Here is a 25,579-nt window from a genome sequence, read left to right on the forward strand (position 1 = left end):
GTGAAAATTTTTGTTTTGTTTCGTTTTCATTAGTTAAATAAATAATCGCTGACACTAAATAAAGCTATTAACCCCTAAACCACAGTCCCCCCACATCGCCAACACTAACTAAACCCATTAACCCCTAAATCACGCACCCCACATCGCCGACACAAAATAAACCTATTAACCTCTAAACCGTCGCCCCCACATCACTGACACTAAATAAAGCTATTAACCCTAAACCGTCGCCCCCACTTCACCGAAACTAAATAAAGCTTTTAACCGCTAAACCGTGCCCCCCCCCACATTGCTGACACTAAATAAAGCTATTAACCTCTAAACTGCTGCCCCCCCAAAATAGCTGACACTAAAAAAAGCTATTAACGCCTAAACCACCGTTCCCCACATCGCCAACCATAACTAAACCTATTAACCCCTAAACCGCCACCCCCCCACATCGCCAACACTAAATAAACCTATTAACCTCTAAACCATCGCCCCCCACATCATCGACACTAAATAAAGCTATTAACCCCTAAACCGTCACCCTCCACATCGCTGACACTAAATAAAGCTATTAACCTCTAAACCGCCGCCCCCCACATCGCCAACACTAAATAAAGTTATTAACCTCTAAACCGCCACCCCCCACATCGCCAACACTAAACAAAGCTATTAACCTCTAAACCGCCGCCCCCCACATCGCATACACTAAATAAAGCTATTAACCTCTAAACCACTGCCTCCCCACATCGCCAAAACAAAATAAAGCTATAAACCCCTAAACCACCGTCCCCCCACATCGCCAACAATAACTAAACCTATTAACCTCTAAACCGCCACCCCCTACATCACCGACACTAAATACAAGTATTAACTTCTAAACCGCTGCCCCACATCGCCAACACTAAATAAAGCTATTAACCACTAAACCACCCCCCCACCTCGCTGACACTAAATAAAGCTATTAACCTCTAAACCGCTGCCCCCCCCACATCACTGACACTAAATAAAGCTATTAACCTTTTAAACCACTGCCCCCCAACAGCCCCCACACATAGCCGACACTAATAAAACTATTAACCCCTAAACCACCACCCCCACATCACCAACAATAACTAAACCTGTTAACCCCTAAACCACCATCCCCCCACATCGCCAACACTAAATAAACCTATTAACCTCTAAACCGCCATGCCCCCACATCGCCGACACTAAATAAAGCTATTAACCCCTAAACCGCTGCCCCACCCACATCGCTGACACTAAATAAAGCTATTGACCTCTAAACCGCCAACCCCCACATTGCCGACACTAAATAAAGCTATTAACCTCTAAACCGCCACCCCCACATCACTGACACTAAATAAAGCTATTAACCTCTAAACCGCTGCCCCTCCACATCGCTGACACTAAATAAAGCTTTTAACCCCTAAACCCACCGTCTCTCCACACCACAAACACTGACTAAACCTATTAACCTCTAAGCCACCGCCCCACCACATCGCCAACACTAAATATAGCTATTAACCCCTAAACTACCGCCGCCCCACATCGCCAACCGTTCTCATCCTATAATAGGAATGCAACGGTACCCTAATATAAAAGTGTACCTTGCATTCAATCTTTAGTGTGCGGAGGACGATCGCATGAAGAGGACCTCCATGTTGGACCGATGGAACTCCGCCTGGATCTCCACTTCCGACCGCTCCGCGTCCACTGGGATAAAGAAGATAGAAGATGCCGGTCCCGCAATGGATGAAGATGGATCCGCCTGGATGAAGATACTTCACCGCTGGGCTGAAGATCTTTCGCCGGACTTCAGCAACTGTGAGTACCGATTTTGGGGTTAGTGATAGGGTTTTTTGGAGTTTTTTGGGGGTGTTTTTTTGTAATGGGAGGTTTTTTTATTTTTGGGGTGTTTTTTTTTTTGTTTTGTTTTTTAAGATTAAGGCTTTTTTATTTTTAATGGACTGAAAAGGAACTGAATGCCCTTTTAAGGGCAATGCCCATTACAAATGCCCTTTTCAGGTCAATGGGTAGATTATGTTTTTTTTTAGTTAGGTTTTTTTTATTTCGAGGGTTTAGGGGGTGGGGGTTTGTAATGTTAGGGGCTGTTTGTTTTCATTTATTTGCAAAAGAGCTGTTAACTTTAGGGAAATGCCCTACAAAAGGCCCTTTTAAGGGCTATTGGTAGTTTATTATAGATTAGGGTTCTTTTATTTTGGGGTGCTTTTTTTTTTAAACGGGGTATTAGAATAGGAATAATTGTTATTATTTTTAGATCATTTTGTTTGTTATTTTTTGTAATGGGATTTTTTTATTTTTGGGGCGTTTTTTTTTTTTTTTTTGATTAGGGCTTTTTTATTTTTAATGGGCTGAAAAAGAGCTGAATGCCCTTTTAAAGGCAATGCCCATACAAATGCCCTTTTCGGGCAATGGGTAGATTTTTTTTTTTATTTTGTGGGTTTGGGGGTGGGGGTTTGTAATGTTAGGGGGTGTTTGTTTTAATTTTTTTGCAAAAGAGCTGTTAACTTTAGGGCAATGTCCTACAAAATGTCCTTTTAAGTGTTATTATAGATTAGGTTTTTTTTTTTTTTTTGTTTTTTTTTTTTTTAACGGGGGTACTAGAATAGGAATCATTTTTATTATTTTGGATAATTTTGTTTGTTATTTTTTGTAATGGTAGTTTTAATTTTTTAATGTTAGGTTTTATTATTTTTAGTAATGTTAGGTTATTTTAGTTTAAGCTTAGGTTTTATTTTTATTTCACAGGTAAGTTTGTATTTTTTTCTAATAGGTAGTTAATAATTGTAACTTTAATTTAGGTGTATTTTAATTATGTTAACGTTAGGGGGTGTTAGATTTAGGGGTTAATATACTTTAATTTAGGTAGTTGCGATGTGAGGAGGGCGGTTTAGAGGTTAATAGCTTTAGTTAATGTTGGCGATGTGGAGGGCGGCGGTTTAGAGGTTAATAGGTTTAGTTAGTGTTGATGATGTGGGGGACAGCGGTTTAGGGGTTAATAGCTTTATTTAATGTTGGGGATGGGGGGGCACAGTTTTAGAGGTTAATAGGTTTATTTAGTCTTGGCGATGTGGGGGGCTGCGGTTTAGAGGTTAATAGGTTTATTTAGTGTCGGCGATGTGGGGGGCAGCGGTTTAGAGGTTAATAGGTTTATTTAGTGTCGGCGATGTGGGGGGGGTGGCGGTTTAGGGGTTAATAGGTTTAGTTAATGTTGGCTATGTGGGGACGGCGGTTTATAGGTTTATAGGTTTAGTTAGTGTTGGCGATGTCGGGGAACGGCGGTTTAGATTAGAACAATAAAAAATTCTGAAAATGAATAAAGAATGGATCCAAAAATTTGGAAACTGATTTATTAATTTTCGGAATTTTAGTTATGGTGCCAATTCGGAAATTCAGATTCATCTGAATCTCCGAATCGGCCAAAATTTGGCCGAAACGAATTGCACGTCTGGTATATATGTATTTACAGAAACACACAAATATATATCTATATATAGTACGAAAAAACCCCATCATATATATATGTAGAAATATGCATTGAGGAATATATAGAACATATTCTTCTATGTGAAGAACATTGGAATGTGAAATATGCATATTTTCAAGTCAGGTTAGCGTACTTGAGAATATGCGATCAGGTTTGTGTGCAAGTAGGGTGTACAATAGCATGATACTACTCTCTGTTCTCTTGCTTTTCCTCCTGCTCAAAGCAGTTCTCCTATTTTAACCCATCTTGCTGCCATCTTGCTGCATAGGTATTCTCACACTATGTAACAGAAGCACTGTGCATTTGCAGATTTGTGATGTTGTCAACTTTTTAACAACTATCATTTGCTTCATGTTAAGCTGCACAATAAAAAGTAGGAGCTTCACATTTTTCCAGTGGCTGCATTACTCTATTGCTAAGTGCTTTTTCTATAAATATATTTTACATAACTTTAAAACTGCTCACATGCTGTATTATACTCACTAACCCCCAAATATGATACAGCTGTAAAAAAGCTGTCAACATGACTGATCAGTGAGTGTGCAGCACTTCTGTAAGAGGGTGTGAGAATACAAAATGGTGGTGTCCAGTATGAAGAGGTGGAGCTTCTGAATCTGGAACTTTTTAGCTATTAAAATAGAACTGTTTTTTATTTAAATAAGAGCTGTAGGCACTACTTTGTCCCTTTAAGGAAACAGGTTGAAGTCTGAGATTCCATTGCAAATATAAATGCCTATTAGCATGAAACCAATATGGAAACCTGGAATGCCAGAGTGGGAGTGAATGGAAAAACCAGATGTAGACAATCTTGGCTACATTTATACTATGCATAAATAAACTTAATCCGACAAAAGAGCAGTCTGTAAAAGCAAATTGTACCAGAGGATTAATTAAAAAATGAGCATATCAAATCATCAGAATCTCTTCAGTCAGGTCAAGATGCAATTTGAAAAAACAGTTTATCTACTAATAGATTACAATTTCAAAAACTCTAATTGAAAAAAAATTATGAAAAAATAGTGGTTTGCTAATTTGCTATGCGCTTTCAGTCTAAATTATACATATAAGATTTAGCACACACATACACACATAAACACATACACCATTGAGTACCTTTTAACTGCTTGAAATACACCTATTTTTAACCCTTCACTATTTTTTTCCCATTTTTAACCTTTAGTTTCTCATCTTAGAGTGAAGGTCAAATTTGATGAATTAGTGCCCGGTTTTTAATAATCCTATTAAAAACAAGGGCACTTTAATTCTTTAAAATTGTCATTTCACTTGTTTTCTTCAAAAACGTACCTTTTAATCCTGGCAGCCGCTGCAGCGATTCCTCCGCCCGTCGCAAGCCTTCTTCATGGGTCCAAAATGACGAATCCACCTTCCTCCAATCACAGCGTTGCCTCAGGCCATTATTCCCACGTAGGGGAAGCCGTGATTGGAGGAAGCCGGATTCATTATTTCTGACGTATGAAGAGGCTTCCGACGGCCGGGGGAATCACTGCTGTCAGGATTAAAAGGTACATTTTTGAAGAAAACAGTGAAATGTCAATTTTGATGAATTAAAGTGCCCTTGTTTTTAATAGGATTATTAAAAACCGGGCACTAATTCATCAAAATTGACCATCACTTTAATGTCCATTCAATTATTTCAATAGCATTTAAATTATTATTGAATATATAATGTTATAATATTATATTTAATACCTATTTTTTTAAAAGCGTAAAAAGCACTATTTCAGAATACAAGTGAGCACAACCCATAACTGGTGACTTGTTATACAAGTGCAATGAGAGAGCGTCTACCAGTAAAGCATAACACTTTACTAATTGCACTCTACTTGTAATCTAGGCCTTTGTGTTGACATTAGAATTCATAAGTTAAATCACATTAATAACAATTACTTCAGATGTACTTTGTTTTCTTGGTATCCTTTGTTGAAAATCATACATAGGTTGGCACATTAGCTGGAAGCTAGCTGGTGATTGGTGGCTGCACTTACTTGCCTCTTGTCATTGGCTTAACAATTGTGTTCATTTAGCTTGATATTACAAGTACATTGGAACATTTCTTTAAAAAGTATGATCTATCTGAATCATGAAAGAAAAAAAATTGGTTTCAAAGCTGTTAAATAATTTTCCTATTTAAAACATTTTTTCAAATACATTTAGTGTCTGTACCTACTGATTTAAATACCTTTCAAATCAGTTTAAAAATCTGCTATACAGTGTTTTTATGTACTGATTAAAAAGTTTGAAATCATCATAGTTGTCATAATTAATAAAGATTATTTTTGTTTTGCTTATGGGACAAAAAAATAGTTTAAAATATATGTTTTAAAGAGTAACCTGATAGATTCCCTAGGAATGTAGAATATCTGGCAGTGTCATTTATGAGGTTAAACGCTTGTAAAAAAAGATCAAACATTTTTGGTTTAAAAGGTCATGGGACACAAACTATAATTATGTAATTTCCAATAAGTTAGCATTTAACCTTCTACACTTCCTGCATTTAAGTGAGTAAATAAACAAAAGCTTTAACAAAGATTTAGCTATTTAATAATAAATTAGTACATTTGCAATGAGCTTATTAGAAAAATATACATACTTGATAAAAGTATCAAATCCATTGCATTGATTAGTATAGATTTGCACAATAATTATAATAATAAATAATATCTTGATGGTTTCCATCGTAACATTGTAGCCATAAAGATAAAGAAATAAAAGGAAACTTGTATATTTGAAGATGATAAGGTTTCTATTAGGGTTGCACCGATACCATTTTTTTTATGACTGAGTACAAGTACGATACTTGTTTTCAAATACTCGCCGATACCAATTACCGATACTTTTTTTTTTAATGTCATGTGACATTTTACCAAGCACCATACATACTAATTATTTAAGATTGCTTCTTTATAATTATAAAGGACTGTAATTCAAAAGACATTATGAAATAATCAAAAAGTTCACTGAACATGTTTATAAATAAAAAATATTACAATAAAATATTAAATTTAAAGGGGTGATGCAATTGGGTTGTAGGGCTGTTATATAACATCAAGCTGACATTTGTATGGAGGTTCGACTCTAAGTTGAACAGTCTTTCACTTTCCACACTACTGCATGGGGCAGAAAGATATTTTTGGCACATTTTAGCCAGAGCTGGAAATCTGTTTATTAACTGTCCAGTACTTCAGGGGTTTGTCTGAACGAGGTACAGTGATCTCTCCTACAATAATACAAATAACAGCAATTTGTATTGGCAGAACAGTAGTAAACAATTTTTAGTTTAGTCTCCACCACAGTTTAAAATGAAATAGGAACATGCAGTTTGAAAAAACACCACAAGATAGCATATGGGTAGGAAGTGGAGGTATCGGTTTAAGTATCGGTGCATTTGCACAAGTACAAGTACTCATGCAAATACTTGGTATCGGTACCGATACCGATACTAGTATCGGTATCGGTGCATCCCTAGTTTCTATGGAAAGGACTTATTTCTTCATATAACTGGATTTTGAACTTGTAAACATGAACGCACATGCCTGACAGTGAGTTCAGTGATATAGGCGCATGTACTTTGAAATATTGTGAAGACGTGTCGCCTATAAAAACCTGGTCACAGGTGTGACCTCATTTAAAGGGACAATTAACCCAAAATTTTTCTTTCATGATTTAGGTAGAACATAACATTTTAAACAACTTTCCAGTTTACTTCTATTGTAAAATTTGCTTTATGCTCTTTGTATCATTTGTTGAAGGAGCAGCAATGCACTACTGGTTTCTAACTGAACACATGGGTGGGTCAATGACAATAGAGATATATATGCAGCCACCAACCAGCAGCTAGAACCTAGGTTCTTTGCTGCTCCGGAGGTTTCCTAGATAAACCTTTCAGCAAAGGATAACAAGAGAAGGAAGCAAATTAAATAATATAAGTAAATTGGAAAGATGTTTAAAATTGTATGTTCTGCCTAAATAATGAAAGAATTTTTTTGGTTTTCGTGTCCCTTTAAGTGTCTCCTAGGCAGATTAAATGTTGCAAGGCAGAAGATTCACGATTTACAGTCATTTTGAAATCTAGTTAAAGAATATATTTTAACCCCTTAATGACCGGACCATTTTTCAATTTTCTTACCCTTAATGACAATGGCTATTTTTACATTTCTGCGGTGTTTGTGTTTAGCTGTAATTTTCCTCTTACTCATTTACAGTACCCATACATATTATATACCGTTTTTCTTGCCATTAAATGGACTTTCTAAATATACCCTTATTTTCATTATATCTTATAATTTACTATAAAAAAATTATAAAATATGAGGAAAAAATGGAAAAAAACACACTTTTTCTAATTTTGACCCCCAAAATCTGTTACACATCTACAACCACCAAAAAACACCCATGCTAAATAGTTTCTAAATTTTGTCTTGAGTTTAGAAATACCCAATGTTTACATCTTCTTTTCTTTTTTGCAAGTTATAGGGCAATAAATACAAGTAGCACTTTGCTATTTCTAAACCACTTTTTTTTCAAAATTAGCACTAGTTACATTGGAACACTGATATCTATCAGGAATACCTGAATATCCATTGACATGTATATATTTTTTTTTAGAAAACATCCCAAAGTATTGATCTAGGCCCATTTTGGTATATTTCATGCCACCATTTCACCACCAAATGCGATCAAATTAAAATAAATGTTCACTTTTTCACACATTTTGTCACAAACTTTAGGTTTCCCACTGAAATTATTTACAAACAGCTTCTGCAATTATGGCACAAATGGTTGTAAATGCTTCTCTGGGATCGTCTTTGTTCAGAAATAGCAGACTTATATGGATTTGGGGTTGCTTTTTGGTAATTAGAAGGCCGCTAAATGCCGCTGCGCACCACACGTGTTTTATGCCCAGCAGTGAAGGGGTTAATTAGGGAGCATGTAGGGAGCTTGTAGGGTTAATTTTAGCTTTAGTTTAGTGTAGTAGACAACCCCAAGTATTGATCTAGGCCAATTTTGGTATATTTCATACCACCATTTCACCGCCAAATGCAAGCAAATAAAAAAAAACTTTAAATTTTTCACAATTTTAGGTTTCTCACTGAAATTATTTACAAACAGCTTGTGCAATTATGGCACAAATTGTTGTAAAAGCTTCTCTGGGATCCCCTTTGTTCAGAAATAGCAGACATGTATGGCTTTGGCGTTGCTTTTTGTTAATTAGAAGGCCGCTAAATGCTGCTGCGCACAACACGTGAATTATGCCCATCTGTGAAGGAGTTAATTAGGTAGCTTGTAGGGCGCTGGCAGGGTTAATTTTAGCTTTAGTGTAGAGATCAGCCTCCCACCTGACACATCCCACCCCCTGATAACTCCCAAACAGCTCTCTTCCCTCCCACAAACCACAATTGTCCCCGCCATCTTAAGTACTGGCATAAAGTCTGCCAGTACTAAATAAAAGGAGTTTTTTTTATTTTATTTTTTAAAAAAATGTATACAGCTGTAATGGATCCCTGCCTTAGCCCCCAACCTCCCTGATCCCCCACCAAACAGCTCTATAACCCTCCCTGCTACTTAATTGCCGCCATCTTGGGTACTGGCAGCTGTCTGACAATACCCAATTTGCCCCCAAAAAGAGTATTTTCAAACTTTTCTGTAGTGTAGCAGCCCCCCTCAATACCCCCAACCCCCCCCCAGATCCTTTTATATATATATATATTTTTTAAATGTTTTGAACTTTTTATTTTGAACTTTTTATTTTTTAACTTTTTTCCATTGGTGTCAGTGGCAGGCCCCCCGCACGCTCCCGGCACCCGGTGTGCACATTGCAGTTACAGGAACCGGATGCCGGGTAGCGATGGGCCGCCTCCTTGCTACACTCCCCCACGGAAAACAGCACCATCGTTACCGGTGCAGAGAGGGCCACAGAGTGGCTCTCTCTGCATCAGAGGCTTGTTAAAAGGTATTGCAGGATGCCTCCATATCGAGGCATCACTGCAATACCCTGAGAGCTGCTGGAAGCGATTGCGATCGCTTCCAGCACGCTGTAAGACAACTGACGTACCAGGTACGTCTATTGTCTTTAACAGTTAGTTTTTGCATGACGTACCTGGTACGTCAGTTGTCATTAAGGGGTTAAAGGGACATTGTACACTAGATTTTTCTTTGCATAAATTTTTTGTAGATGATTCATTTATATAGCCAATCTGAGGGTGTTTTTGTAAAAATGTATAGTTTTGCTTATTTTTAAATAACATTGTGCTGATTTTCAGACCCCTAACCAAGCCTCAAAGTTTTAGATGTATACTGATGTATACAGACTGCAGACTGCTTCTGTTTGTATAATGGGTCTTTTCATATGCAGGGGAGGGGGGAGTTCTGCTCTAAGCCGCTTTCAGTGGGTGTCCCAGATTAAGTTTTTTTAACGGTTTTATACTGGATTTTTATATTAGTATCTGTGCATATTATTATTTATAGTAGTGTCTATTACATGCAGTTATATGAAAATTGATGTATACTGTCCCTTTAAGTCATTTCCATAGAAACCCATAGCTGCTACCTTGTTTTAAGTTCACTTCAAAATAGAAACAGTGCTTTAACAAACAATAGAAATAAATATTGTCAAAAACAATACTTGCTAAACATAAAAGATGCAATCAGATGGTTAAGCAGTGGTGCGATTGGAAATAAAGTACAATAGGTTCCTTTGAAAGTCACAAATAAAGACACCAGTACTGTTAATGACAATCACGACAATACAAGTGTGAATTACATTGAAATATTAAAATGAAAATAAAAACTTGCCATTTGTTGATGTTGTGGGGTTGAAGTGAATTTTTTCTGCAGATCCCATTAGCTGAAATTTCACGGTCAACACATAACATGTAATTATGTAGCTATACATATGTAAATGAGTGTTATGGCCGCTGCATACAGCCTCTCCAATGGCCATTTCAGAGTATTTTGAACATGAGCAAGATAATACAGTTTCCAAATATCTGTCAAATCATGTTAAAAAGATTTCAGAAATGCCCTTTTGCGGACTTAGCAAGTATCTAGATGTGCCAAATTAGAAACTGGCTTTTAAAAAGTATTGAAAAGTGACTCAATTATGGATTTTGATTGCTGAGAACTTTTCAGTTACATTGGAGAAATAAGACTTTTATCAAGGATCCGAAAACCCACTTGGGAGTGCAGAAAAGAAACAACGAAAACCAGCACCCTTATTGTAAAAAATGGGTCACCAACAAATACAAGCGACGTTTTGGATGTTTAATCCTTAATCATGCCTGCAGGAAAGAACCAGAAACATGCTGTGATTGTGTAAAAAAAAGAGCCTTTTGGCCAGAAAAAGCAAACATTATGATCAAGGCCATAGTTTAAAGACATACTGTGTAGTTTTGTAATATTCTTTTTGTCAGGTAAAGTGATACAGAGGTTAATGCAACCCTTGCATTTCAATAACTGTGGAATGTAAAAGCTTTAAAGATATTGTTAAAAGGACAGGCAAAATTAATGTCAAAATTAAACCTAAATGAATTGGATAGATCATGAAGTTTTAAACAACTTTCAAGTTTACTTCTCTTATCAATTTTGCATAGTTCTCTTTGTATCCTTTCTTAAAGGGATATGAAACGGTAAAACATATTTTGTGATTCAGACAGGGCATACCATTTTAAAAAAGTTCACAATTTACTTCTATTATAATAATATATTTGTTGTGTTAAAGAGATCTGGAGCACTATATAGCAGGAAATAATGCTGCCATCTAGTGTTGTTGCAAATGGATTACATTATTGCATAACTGCTGACTTATTGTGCTCCAGAAAAGGGCAGACTCCTAAGCTTTACATCCCTGCTTTGCAGCAAAAGATACCAAGAGAACAAAGAAAATTGATAATAGAAGTAAATTAGAAAGTTGATTAAAATCGCATGCTCTATCTGAATCATGATAGAAACATTTTAGGTTTTATATCCCTTTAAAGAGTAATCCTAGGTGAACTGAGACATTTAAAGAAACGTCTCTTGTGTTAATATTGTTTGATAATATATATTGCTTGTCTGTAACGGTAATATAATGGGCTCTAATGGTGAGATACGTATTTTAACCACCATTTATTTTTACAAACCATTACGGTTTTATAGCTAGTAAATAAAAGTTATATTTTCCCTCCCTACTCTCCATGCTAGTCCCTAGAATAATGGGATTACATAGCATGCAACCATTTACCTAATACTTAACGACCACTTACCTAATTGAGCCCACCATTCCTCCCTTCTCTTCCTTTTCTCCTTTCTTATGCTGTTCCCCTGCTCATCTTCCCTGATAAGAACTATACATGTTTAGCTCTTTTATTATTTTTCCTTCACTGCTTTACATCCTAGTACTTTCTGCCCCCATAAAGATCCTAATACTTATCCATGATCAAATGTTATGCTATTATCTCATTATAATACTAATGTTGTTATCATTGCAGTCAATAAAGATATAGAAAAGATGTCAACAACCCACTTACATGGCCTGAATCCAAAGAAATGAACTCTGAACTTGACTGACGGAACAGCTCGCCTTGATAGACTCCAAGATATTCAATCTAAAATGAGACTTTGCGGATTAATGTCACTAATCTCTCTCCCACACAATATCCTCTGGAAGTTTTGACTATTTCAATACGAGAGTTCAGCATTATTGTGTGCTTCAACAATGCTACTAAATGATTTTGATGTTTTCATTGTAGCTTTCTCTTTTTTTTTTTCTCTTTTCTTTACACTTTGATTGACAAATCCAGATATGATTCTTTGTTACTCATCAGTTACATTTAATAAAAAGAAAAAAATCAAAAAAGAAGTTTTGTTCTATTTTGGTATTATCTCTAACATACCATATTATTTCAATAAATAGTATATATAGTACTGTACTATGTGTGTGTGTGTGTATAATATATATATATATATATATATATATATATATAGTATATATGTTGTCTTTTCATTTCTCCTTTATTATTTATTTATTTATTTATGTAATTTTTTTTTTTTAAGATGGCAGATAGTGACAAAGATGCTGATTGGAGGATTAGTAACAAGAGGGAAAGGAGAAGATTTGGGGCGAAATTTATTACTATGTGAATTATCACGCAATTACGATCGGCAATTATAACGCCATCATTCGCACACTCCGTATTAACTTGACTAGTACTTATTTATCAAATTTCAATCCGTAATTATTCGCGTCATATTTGAAGCGAATATCATCGTATCTATGATAAATATCACTCCCTAATTGTTCTAATTTATGAAGCATTCAATATGATAAAGCGAACAACTTAGTGGACGTTACTTACATGTGATATTAAAATGAATCTAAGACGTCATTACGGCGCGAATGTTAGCATACGCCTATTACTTTATTAGTCAGATTAATCTTTATTGCGACAAGATGGCAGCGATTGAAGCTGGAAGAACCAAAAGTGGACGTAATGTCCAATTTACTTTAGAACAAAATGAAGTTCTAGTAGAGAGTGTATTAGAGCATTATGATGTTCTTCTCGGCCATAAGCAGCGTGTTACCACACATAGCAGAAAAAAGTTTTTGTGGGAAGAGATTAGTCGCGCTGTTTCAGCAGTATCACGTTTTCCCAAAAATGTTGATAGTTGCAAAAAGCGTTTCTCTGACATTAAAAGAATCACAAAGTCAAAATATGCCAAAGAAAAAAAAGCAGCTAGGGCTACCGGCGGTGGCCCAGCAATGGATTCCGATCTTCTCAACTATGAACGACGTGTATTGTCTCGATTGGGGAACGAAATAGTAGATGGTCTTGATGTGCCTTGTGATTCCGATGATTTTCCAGGTTTGTATACAAATTACATGTTCAAACAGCGTATCTATAGACGCACAACAGTGATATGTGATACTGAATTATTGACCTTGTTAGTTTATAATTTCTTACTTATTTTAAAGTAAGATTAGGATAAATTACATTTACTTATATTCATGTGCACTTCAAATCATGGAGTATGGATTCACAAGTATACATCTTTCATACGTTGCAGGCTTTTTTAAGTTCCAAAAAGGCCATAAATATTATGATGAAAATAAATAGACACTCAACCCTAAAAATTTATTTTCTGATTCATATACTATGTAATTGTAAACAAGTATAATTTACAAACATTATACATTTTTCTTCATTCTCTTGCTATCTTGATTTTAAAATGAAGGTCTCTAAGCTAAGCCGACAGACCATTTTTTTTTCAGACCATGGACAGCAATTGTTAATTGTTTCTGTCCAATCAGCAAATACAATTTTACTTTTTCAACAAAAATGGTCCTGTTTCTACAATTACAATTTTCCTTTTCGAATCAATATACCAAGATAATTGTCTATAACTTTTGACACTCATGAGCTAACAACCTATATTGTTAAAAAACAGAAAATAAGGCCTTATAAATTAGTCTATGAACCTCCTAGGTTTATCTTTAAAATAAGAATCACAAGAGAATTAATAAAAAATTTAACAAAAAATAAGTTTTCAGAAATTATATTCTCAATCTGAAACATGAAATATTATTTTTGAGTAAAATGTCCCTCTAACACATATATGTATTCTTTTTAACTATTATAGCACAACCTTCTAGCCAATCTTCTCTACAAGCTACAGAGTCAATTGAGGAATTAGCTTCTACAAGCCAAATGAGGCCTACAGAAAATGTTTGTCAAAGAACCCTTTCGTCATCTTCGATAACAACACATAGTTTAGGATCAGCGGATACATTGCCTGATATTCCATGCAGTACACCCGTTGACAATGCCAGAAATTCGAGAGGTATTTTTTTTTTAAATTGTATTGTTGTATTTTTTTTCTTGTTAACAAATTAAAAGAACCCTAAAAAATAAATGTTATTTTTTATTTTCAGAAGTCATGAATATCTTCAATCAAATTATATCCGGAGGTATAGAAGAAGGTAATTATATAGCTTTATGTACATTTATTCTATTGTTGGCAAAATTTAAAGATATTTTTGTCCTTATTTAACTTTAATGTAGTATCATGTTTTGTAATGTGAAAAAAGATATGTTCCATGGTAAATCAATCTGCATATCAAATATCTTATTTTCAGTAATTGATTTTCCTGAAATGGCAGAGAACATTCACAATCGTTATTGATGTACTAATTTTCTTTTTGAAAAAATGATAATCAAATACAAATCTTACATTTTTAGAAATTGATTTGAAAATCAAAATTATTTTTTTTTTCCAAATAAAATTGAGTAAGATCTGTATTGGCTATCTTTTAATAAAAATGAATATATATATATATATATATTTTTAATTTTAAATATTTTAGAATGTTTTTATTGTCAAATTTATATGTAAAACATAAATTACATACATATATTCGATGTTTTATCTATATATTTATTTTCTATATTTATTTGTAGGTAACGAAGAAGAAAACACACAAGATGATATTAGTAGTGGGGAAATAATACTAAGGACTGTAGACCCTTTAGAAGAAGATTCACAAATGACTATAATTGAAGAGTCCTTGTCAGGGACAAATACATCTGCCCAATCAAGGTCCCATCAACAACCAGAGTCTACAATGTCTACACCAATACCTGAAATTGAAAATGCTGCTAATATAGCTAATAATCCAATTGAAGCTGCCCCTGAGACAGACGCATTACAGGAGATGGTGGGAATAGCACGCAATTTTAGGGATGAACAAAACAAAGTAATTGAGATGTTTGGAAATTTTTTAAAGGATAGGATAAGAATAGAGGAGCAAAAAATAGAAATTGAAAGGGAAAGAAATGAGATATTTAGAGCTGGTTTTGAAAATTTAAGTAAATGCGTAGAATCAATATCAAACTTATTCTCCGCATCATCATCACCAAACCCACAATTTCAAGAATAGCCATAATTTTACATTGCTATTTAAATTTTATAATAATAATGTTTGAATATAGTTTATTCTGTTCTCATTTAAATTGTTATAAACAAGTTATTTATTTAAATATAGAAATCTAATAATTTAAAAAAAAAATTATAATATATATATATATATATATTGATACATACATACATATGTTTCTTTAGATAAATATATTTATATCACTCTCTATATATATATTTATATATATTTAGATTCAATATAATTATATATAATTTACAATCCAAATATGTATGTCTATATATATAAATATATCAAAATTATCTCTCTCTCAATGTCTATATATAAATTATATTTTTATATATATATATATATATATATATATATATATATATATATAGTGAGACAGAGAGAGAGTGAGTTATATACATAAACATAGATTGCAAGGTTTGTATATGTTGTATTTGTTTGTACATAATCAACCAAAACTATTAATATTTTAATAGTATTGATTGATAGAGTCATGGATAAAAAAAAATAAATATATATATATATAGATATATATATATATATATATATATATATATATATATAACAATTACAATTATTACTTATTACAATGAGTTATTTTATATATAAAATATATATATATATATATATATTGATGAATATATATATATATAATTTTTATATATATATATATATAGATAGATTGATAGATAGATAGATAGAAAAAGAGATCTTTGATCAATATATATATATATATATATATATATATATATATAGTTAGGTAACTATACATATATATATATATATTTATTTAGATATTTTTAGTTCATTAATATAAATATAAATATTATTCAGTGTGTGTGTATATAGATATATATATATATATAGAGAGAACAATATATACATACATATATATATATATATATATATATATAATTTTCAAGATATATGCTAATGTGATCAATAATATATATGTTGTTCTTGAAATAATAAAACAAAATTATAAATTAATATATTGATCACTATGCATTATAATCGTTGTTTGAATACAAGTTGTAGAACTTATAACATTTGAACTACTAAGCCAAAAAATATATGTGAACGCTATTAAAAAAAAAGATTAGAACGGTTGAAACAAAATATTTATTTTTTCTTTAATAATTAGTTTTAATCACTAATTTTTATCAAAATATTCAAAATTACTGAACATCAATAAGTCATATTTAAAAAATAAAAATGACATATATAATAGTCTTGACATAGAATATTAATAGAACATTCACAAATTATAATAAAGTAAAATTATTATTTTTTCAATCAACATTTTTCTAGTATTGAAATCATTTTATCAATCTCCTTGTTCATCTTCAATAATTTTTTCTTAAATTTTTTTAGTTTTTTTACAAAACTATTTTTGGTTGTTGTATCTTGCTTTTTTTCAGGCACGGCTGTAATATAAGGAAGATAAATAAGAACAAATCAAAATTATTAATTTATATTGAAGAAAATGAATGGAATTAGAATTTAGAGATATACACATTTTGATGTATTTCGATTTTATAACATCTTTATCAACTAAAGAACATTACTTATCTTTACTCTATTTTTATACAGTGAAAAAATGTATAATTAGATTGACACTCACATTCACTAGATCCAATTCCATCAATGACATTTTCCTGATCATTTTCAGCTGTCAAAGTTACTTCACTTTCATATTGATTATCCATATCAGTAGTTAATGGATCTTGAATTTCTGTGTTCAGATCATTATTTTCCATTAAAGTTATAGGAAGTGGAGGAGATTGTGCATTACTGTTTGGGGTAAAAGCCATTATTGGTCTCAGGTATCGTGGAGCACTCTTATTCTTTTCCTTTCTTCTTTTGGTATCTGTAATCACATTTCCATTAATGAATAAAATCAGAATAAATAAATATTTTGAACAAAGATTAATAAGAAAAGATAGAATGAGATAGAGCTCTCTCTCTCTCTCTATATATATATATATATATATATAAATATATATATATATATATATTTATATATATATATATATATATATATATTTATAATAATTATTATTTTTTGGAGTTGAATCTATTTTTCAATTATATTATTTATATCTATCTAAACTTTACTATTTATATATAAAGATAAATCTCTTGAACTCTTTTATCTTTCTCTATCTCTTATCATTCTTTCTATTTCATATTTCTAGATTTATCATTTATTTGATATCATTTTGTTTATTTATATCTATCTTTGTATCTCTCTATATTTTTCTTTTCATATCTCAACATTTACAAGTCTATATCTATCTATATCTATCTCTATCTATCTTTGTATTTCTCTCTCTCCCTCTCTCTTTCTCTCTCTCTATCTCTCTCTTTTGCTAGCTCTATCTCTCACTTTCTCTCCTATTTCTTATTATTTATATTTCTAATTGTAAATATTTTTATCTATTTATTTCTCTCTCTCTCCCCCTCGCACTATATTTCTCTCTATCTCTCTCTTCCAATATTGCTTTCTATTTCTGTCACTGTTATTATAAATATTATTTTTAACAAAGTAATTTTATTACTTTCTATATGTGTCTCTCTTTCTCTTTTTTCTATTAATTGAACTCTCTTAATCTGTCCTATTTCTTTGTATTTCTTTATTAATTTAGTTTACTCTTTAAAAACTATATTCTCTATCTATAACTTTGTATCTTTTTTTTCTGGGACTTAATTTTTCATTGTGTTTTTAACTCTAGATGTATAGTTTTCTATATCTATTTCTGTTTATCGCTATCAATTTGTAATTCAAATCTCTATAGCTCTTTCTATTTCTCTTTGATTAAATTAACAACCATTAAGTCTATCACTATTTATCCCTTTATCTTTAGATCTATATTTTTCTATATTCTTTTTCTTTATATTTTTAGATCTATCTTTTTATCTCTCATTATAGTTCTATATATTGATTATTATTTATATATAGTATATCTGTCTATATCTATAAAGTTCTATCACTTTATTTATATCTATCTTTAAAATTATCATAATGCGTCAGAACAAACGCATAACATTATTTAACTAAACCGTTTTAAACGTAGAAATTGAATCTAAATACAATATCTATTAGAAATAGTGTATGTAGTCAACACTTACAAACTCTAATGAGACTTCTAATCCTAGTATGGTACTCCTTTTCACGTCTACGTAGATCCGAATAGCGTTGAAGGCACTGTCTTCTTGTTCTTTTTATTCCCGATACCCGATACATCCTGCGTATTATCTCATAAACAAGATAATCGCGTTGATCTTGTTTGACAGATCTAACACCTCCTATTCTTTTTGGAAAATATTTCTCCATCCCATAAACTAAAATAATTAGCTCTCCAGCAGTGAACGGAGAACGTTGCGACATCTTGCTAACGAGTTTCTAATCTTGAAGGAAATGACGTAATATGTCAATCATTTGAGTAAATTCATGAAAACTTTTTTTATTTATAAATCAATGTTTGAGTTTATATTATTTTATGATAAATGTGTTAAGAGACAGATAGTTTGTTAAAACTTATTCGGTTCACATAATTTGCATCCTCATTAGATTAGAATGTTATTCAATACATGTATATTAAATTCTGTTTCAATTGTTATTCTTGCATCTTATTATTAGCGAAAGTTTCATATATGTTTAAATAAGTTTATTAGTTATTTAAATTGCATTGTTATATTATATATTGATGGTTAGCTAGTTATTAGAAAATTTTAATAAAATGTTTTTATATGTTGCCTTCTTGTTTTGATAAAATTTTAATATATTATGATGTTCATATAGTTATGAAAAGGTTACTATTGAATGCAATAAAATGTAATTCGACTGTTTCAATTTTTAAAACATCTCTCCTGTCAAGGTTTGTTTTCTTGCAGTGTGTAGCATCAACACTATAGCTAGGGGGTTGATATGTTTTATGCATTTTATACTTGACTAGCTTACATTTTATTCCAATTGCATTGCCATACGTCTAGGCAAGGTTTGTTCTTAATTTATAGGTTCCAAAAGCTGTATCTGGCTTGCAAATATATACAAAGCTAGTGCTTGTTTTCAACAATAATAAAAAGTTTAGAATCACAGAACCTGTTTTCTTAATTGCACACTGTTCAAGGATACAACTTATTTTCAACAACTATATTGTAAGTCGTTAGTAAAAAAAATAAATTAAAAAAAAATTTGATTTTATTTTAATTTTTTTAAACAAATAACAAATAGAAGAAAAGACAACATATGCAAATATTTTTTTTTTCAACTGTATCAATCAGAACATATTTATTTTTGAATTACACATCACTCTCATCATCTAAATTGTGAATAATTTTGTGGAGAACGTTTCTCATTTTTGAATTATAGATTTTCATGCTTGAACTTAGAAACATTTTCTAGTTAACCTGTGAATATAAGAAGAGATTGTTTATAAATAATTATTGCTAAAAATTATAGAATCAATACATAAATCATACATAATTTTTATTTTATTCACCTACGAAATGAGTTTGTATCAACTGGTTACGTGCATGTGTACCCCCTTCAACTACATCTTGAGGAACAGATTCAACACCATCTTCATCTGGTGTTATTATTTCCAGTTCCTCTATGTTTGATTGTCGCAAAGCGATGTTATGCAACATGCAACAGACCAACACCATAACAGCCACTTTCTCAGGAACGTATTGAAGAGTGCCTCCGGATTCATCTAGACAACGAAAACGGCTTTTGAGCATTCCAAAGGTCCTCTCAATCACACATCGAGTTGTTTTGTGTGCATCATTGTACCGCATTTCAGATCTTGTGCGTGGAATATTTACAGGAGTAAGTAGCCAGTTCCTACAGGAATATCCTGCATCTCCTTTTGAAAAATAAAAAGAGTTATACAAATTTAAATGTGTTCAGATACACTTTTTACTTGCAACCATTTTTATGTTTTAAATTGTACATATATATTGGTATTAATAAAAATTTAATTATATCGCTATATATATATATATATATATATAAATATATAAATATATATATATATATATATATATATATAGAGAGAGAGAGAGAGAGATAGATAGATAGATAGGTATTTTAAAAAAGGTATGGAACTAAAAATCCATTGACCTTGGTGCTTCAGCAAACAGAATAAATAAATTAAAAAAGGGTATATACTGTATTTTAAAATCTATTGATATTATACACTGCACAAAAAATTACAATATTGTGAGTTAATATTAACGCACATTAGAAGGTTTCGTTTTTAATTTTCATAATCATACCTAGTAGCCATCCTTCAGGCATTTGTCCTTCCTCAAATTTATTATATAGGGCAGACTGTTTGAGAATATATGAATCATGACATGATCCTGGAAATCCTGAACGGACACTCATGATTTTCAAACCAGCATCACAAACCATCTGGATGTTCAAAGAATGATAAAACTTGCGGTTGCGATACATTTCTTCTTTTAGATGTGGTGGCCTTACTCTGACATGAGTACAATCAATTGCACCCAACACATTTGGGATTCCAGCAAGTCTAAAAAAATTAAGCTTTACAGAATGCCATTCTTCAGCAGTATTTGGTAAAAAAACATACCGTTTGAAAACTGACAAAAGAGCATCAATCACTGTAGTTAGGTGGCGTGAAAAAGAAGGCTGGCTCATGCCAACAACTACACTAGTAACTGATTGAAAGGAACCAGTTGCTAGAAAATGTAAAACAGCCAACAGCTTCAACATTCCGGGCAGAGCATGTGTCCGAAAAGTAATGGGTTCAAGTTGACCAGATATTTGATTGTATAGCCTTTCAATTGATTCTCTACTCAATCTAAAACGCCTGATGATGTCAATGTCAGAAAGTGCATCAAGTCCTGATCTGGGACGAAAAAACCTTGGAATCCTTCTGCGCCTTCTTTGAAGCCTATCTATCTGTTGAACAGCTTGACCATCTATTCTTCGTTCCATTCGACGCATATAAATAGTATGAAACATTGCAATAACAATTTCCATAACTGATTAATATATGCGTTATAAATGCTGCTTGAAGATATATTTCGCGACCACAGAATATGCGTATAGAAAAGCGCATACGTGAGGAAATACGATGCCCGGATAGAATTGTTGACAGGATGATAAATTGAATAATAGCGTAGATTACATCGAATACTGTAGAAAAATAATCGTATAGATGTTCGAACGTATCTCGGCGTTAGAGCTGCGGACATATTGACGGATTTAGAAATATATCGTTTCTAAGCACCAATTACTGTTTCATAAATTAGATTAATAATTCGGAAGTGAATTTAGATGCGGATAATATTGAGAATACAGTGTTGAATGCTTGATAAATTTCCCCCATAGTGATAGTTTGAGTGACAGTTTGAATGACAGGTGCATTGAAATGTAGACTTAAACACAGAGTGAAAACGAGAGAGACTGACTAAGATGAGAACATGAAAAGATAAATGAGAGTGTATATTACAGGACACTATGGCAGGATAAAGCTGAACAAATTGTTACCAAAAAAAAGAAAAATGAAAGAAAAAGGCGGGAAACCCAAAAATAAGTTCCAAAATGATTTATATTTCATACAAGTTTCCAAACAAACACACATTCCAAACATTTACAAAGAAAACGTGACATTGATATCATTTCTATATAATTAATATATGAATATTAATTGCACCCCAAAATTGAGAGTCAATATTTAATAAAAATGGGTATTACACATATGGCTTGTGCACTCTTCGCTATGTCACTTAGGTTCCAATGATCTAAAGGTCTCTGTGTTTGAGAGATTTTCTAAGTAATCTAATCAGTATTATAAAACCCCTGTCCTAATTCTATAATGGCAGATTTTACTGTGAGAAAAGTGTGTTGCAAAAGGGTGGTACCTGCTTATGTGAAGGAAATGCATACATTATAAAAAATGTCATTTAAAATTCATATAAAGTGAATCAATAAAATATTTTAAAGACTGCAGTAATAACTGTATTGTTTATTTGCATTAAAAATCTGTGAAAATTGTATTTATAAAACAAAATTTAAACCATATTGTTAAATCAGTTTCCCCGCCACTGCTGAACAGGGGGAGTTCTATGAGTGTAGCTGAAATTTCTCCTCCAGGACTGGAGTATTCTCTTAGCATTTCCCCCTGCAGTTCTTGCAGGTTGTTCTTGCAAACTGAGAGGTAGCAAGATTGTTTCAAAATAGTCTGATTAGCACTGGCTGCAAAATGTCATTTTTAAAGTGCACCCCCTGCTAGCTGCTAACTTCGCTCTGCCTAGACAAGTTTCCCTTTCCAGCAAGCTCCATTATTTTTTATGGGATAAATCCCTTTTTTCTAGATAATTCACTGAGGGTTTCCTCTGTGAGTGTTCGCATGGTTTTTCATGCATGGCCCGGCAAAGTTTTGATGATCTGGTCGTCAGAGAGTACCATTAGCTTATCACACACTGGCTTCACAAAACTGTTTACACAAGTCGTTAACTGGGATACATGTTCAATCTGCCTCAGATGAAAGCTGATTGACTATTACATATCAAAACATGCAGGTTTATAATACTCTTGGAGTCCTGTGAACAGTCATAAAACTTATTCCTATAAAATGAATAACTTATTTTTACTTGTTGTTATTACATTATCAGCAGGTGATTTAATATTATTAAAAGACAATGCATACATACATGGTAACACAGTAACATAGAAGATGAGGTTGAGAGTAGACAATAGTCCCTTACCCTAAAGAAGTTGACAATTGAACTTACATTAAACAATTAGAAAGTTGACCCATTTAACACAAGGGGGGCGATTTATCAATGTCTGTCCGACATGATACGCTGTAGCATTTCTCTAACATTGCACAAGCAGTTAACTGGTCAGAAGCAGTGGACCAGTTAAGGAGCAGCGTTCTTAAGAACGCTGCTTCATAACTGCTACTTCCGGCGAGCCTGAACCTGTAATAAGGCTATGAGGTAGATTTTTCAATGTGCGGACGAACATAGATAAATGCCAACCGCATATGCTGTCTGCATTTATCATTGCAAAAGCATATCTCGTGAAATACTTGTGCAATGCCACCCCCTGCACATTCGCAGCCAATCGGCCGCTAGCAGGGGGAGTCAATCAACCCAATCATATAGCCTCAGAGGCAGCGGACCAGTTAAAGGGCAGCGGTGGGAACAGGGGCATCAGGGGCCATTCAGCCCTTGATAAATTGGCCCCAATGAATCATATTTCTGAATTCAGTTTTTATCCATAAATATATCTAAGCAGTTTTTAAAATGCTGGCTGAGCATCATGGAAAATGTATTTCCAAAACCTCTGTAGGTTCACAATTGATGACCACTGATCTAAGATATTGGGATTCACTACCTCCTTAAGCAATGAGTTCCACAATTGAATTCTTCTTACAGAGAAACAATGTTCACTTTAAACTAATAGGGACTGTTGTCAATACACTTTTGTCTGTGTTATCATTGATTTTACATATAAATTAACAATTTGTTGGATGATTTTATAGGATAGCAAACTCAGACCTTTTGGTCTATTATTTATTTTTGTCATTTTTCCTTTTGTTTAGGGTTTTCTCAGATGGTGATTGGAAGTTTTTTTTATAGCATGTGCTTACAACCGCAAGGTTATATTTCCTTTTTCCTTGATGGGAGCTATAGATCTGAGGACAACACACTATAGTGTGTACCATTTTACTTTTGTCTTTTCACATTATGAGCCCCATTTATCATTTGGCTTAATGGGGAACAGGCAGCATCTGTGGCAAACATTTATCATTGCACAAGCTACTGCTAATGCAATGTTGCCCTGTCTGTCAATCATCTTGATTGATCAGGATAATTGAAAACCACTATATTTTAGGTGGTGGATAGGTTAAGCAGCTGCTGTCTAAAGTCTGCAGCTACTTAACTAGTGTTTCAGGCTTGCTCATGATGAACCTTAATTGCTAAGCTGCATGCACATTGGATTCTTAATTACTGTGTTACATATTGGAGAAGTTATTCCATCTGTGTTTGGACTTATTTATTCACATCTGTATTTTTTATTTCTGTGTATTGAGAAAAAGCATACTGAGGTAGACTCAAGAGCATGTAAAAGTATAGAGCACTATATGGCAGCTTAGTTTACATGTTTTTAACAATATTATTGATAGTGCTCAAAACACGTGCACAAACCTGAGCATAACTCAGAATCTGGTAAATAAGTTTCAACAAAGGATACCAAAAGAAAAGGGGGAATTTGATAAAAGGGTTTCAGATTTTTTTTTTTATTGTAAATTCTGTCGGAATAAATTTTAATTTTGACTTCCAGGTCCTTGGATTATTATACACAGTAATTTGTTATGGAAAACTTTTCTATATAACCATCATAATAAATTGAATATTAAATGCATGCTCTGTCTGTCACTCACATGGCTTTCAGTTAAAGGGACAGTCAAGTCTAAAAAAACCTTTCATGATTCAAATAGGGCATGTCATTTTAAACAACTTTCCAATTTACTTTTCTCACCAATTTTGCTTTGTTCTCTTTGTATTCTTAGTTGAAAGCTAAACCTAGTAGTATGCTTATTTCATTTTCTTTTATTTCATATACATAACATTGAGCTCATGCACATGAATTTACCGAGGAGTTAGCACTGATTGGCTAAAATGCAAGTCTGTCAAAAGAACTCAAATAAGGGGGCAGAGGCTTAGATAAAAGGTAATTACAGAGGTAAAACGTGTATTATTATAACTGTGTTGGTTATGCAAAATTGGGGAATGGGTAATTAAGGGATTATCTATCTTTAAAACAACAAAAAGTCTGGTTTTGACTGTCCCTTTAACTAAATATTCAAGTTTTGCTATTGCATGTGTAGCTCTATTTAACTAATATGTATGTTCAATGTGTGATAATAGATTAATTAAAAAGGAAGTTGAATTAGAATTGGAGTAAAAATATTGTACATGTTAAAGTTCTTAAATCCTGTGTTTGTATCTACTGGATCAATATTTTCATTGTATGCATCAGAATGTATCGAAAAATATCATGTCATACCATATAGCTCTGCCATTTTTTAAACTTTTCCCCAATAATTTTGCCAACCTAAATTACAGGGTATTTTTTATTTACATAGAATTACATA

At 32.7% G+C, this 25,579-nt stretch overlaps 1 protein-coding gene across 1 annotated transcript; it reads right to left on the reverse strand.

Moving 5' to 3' along the window:
• Positions 1–19,620: 19,620 nt before the first annotated feature.
• Positions 19,621–20,379, reverse strand: LOC128651615 (putative nuclease HARBI1). Its single transcript, XM_053704622.1, has 2 exons — positions 19,940–20,379; positions 19,621–19,847 (listed from the first exon to the last, which is right to left on the reverse strand). The coding sequence occupies exons 1-2, from the start codon at positions 20,235–20,237 to the stop codon at positions 19,843–19,845; spliced, it is 303 nt and encodes a 100-aa protein (XP_053560597.1). The 5' UTR covers positions 20,238–20,379; the 3' UTR covers positions 19,621–19,842.
• Between the last annotated feature and the right edge of the window lie 5,200 nt (positions 20,380–25,579).

Source organism: Bombina bombina, chromosome 3 (genome assembly GCF_027579735.1).
Source record: "Bombina bombina isolate aBomBom1 chromosome 3, aBomBom1.pri, whole genome shotgun sequence".
In the NCBI taxonomy this organism is placed as follows: domain Eukaryota; kingdom Metazoa; phylum Chordata; class Amphibia; order Anura; family Bombinatoridae; genus Bombina; species Bombina bombina.

Bases quoted from the DNA above. Each gene is read 5' to 3' on its own strand.
- LOC128651615 (XM_053704622.1), bottom strand. From the start codon at position 20,237: ATGCGGTACAATGATGCACACAAAACAACTCGATGTGTGATTGAGAGG.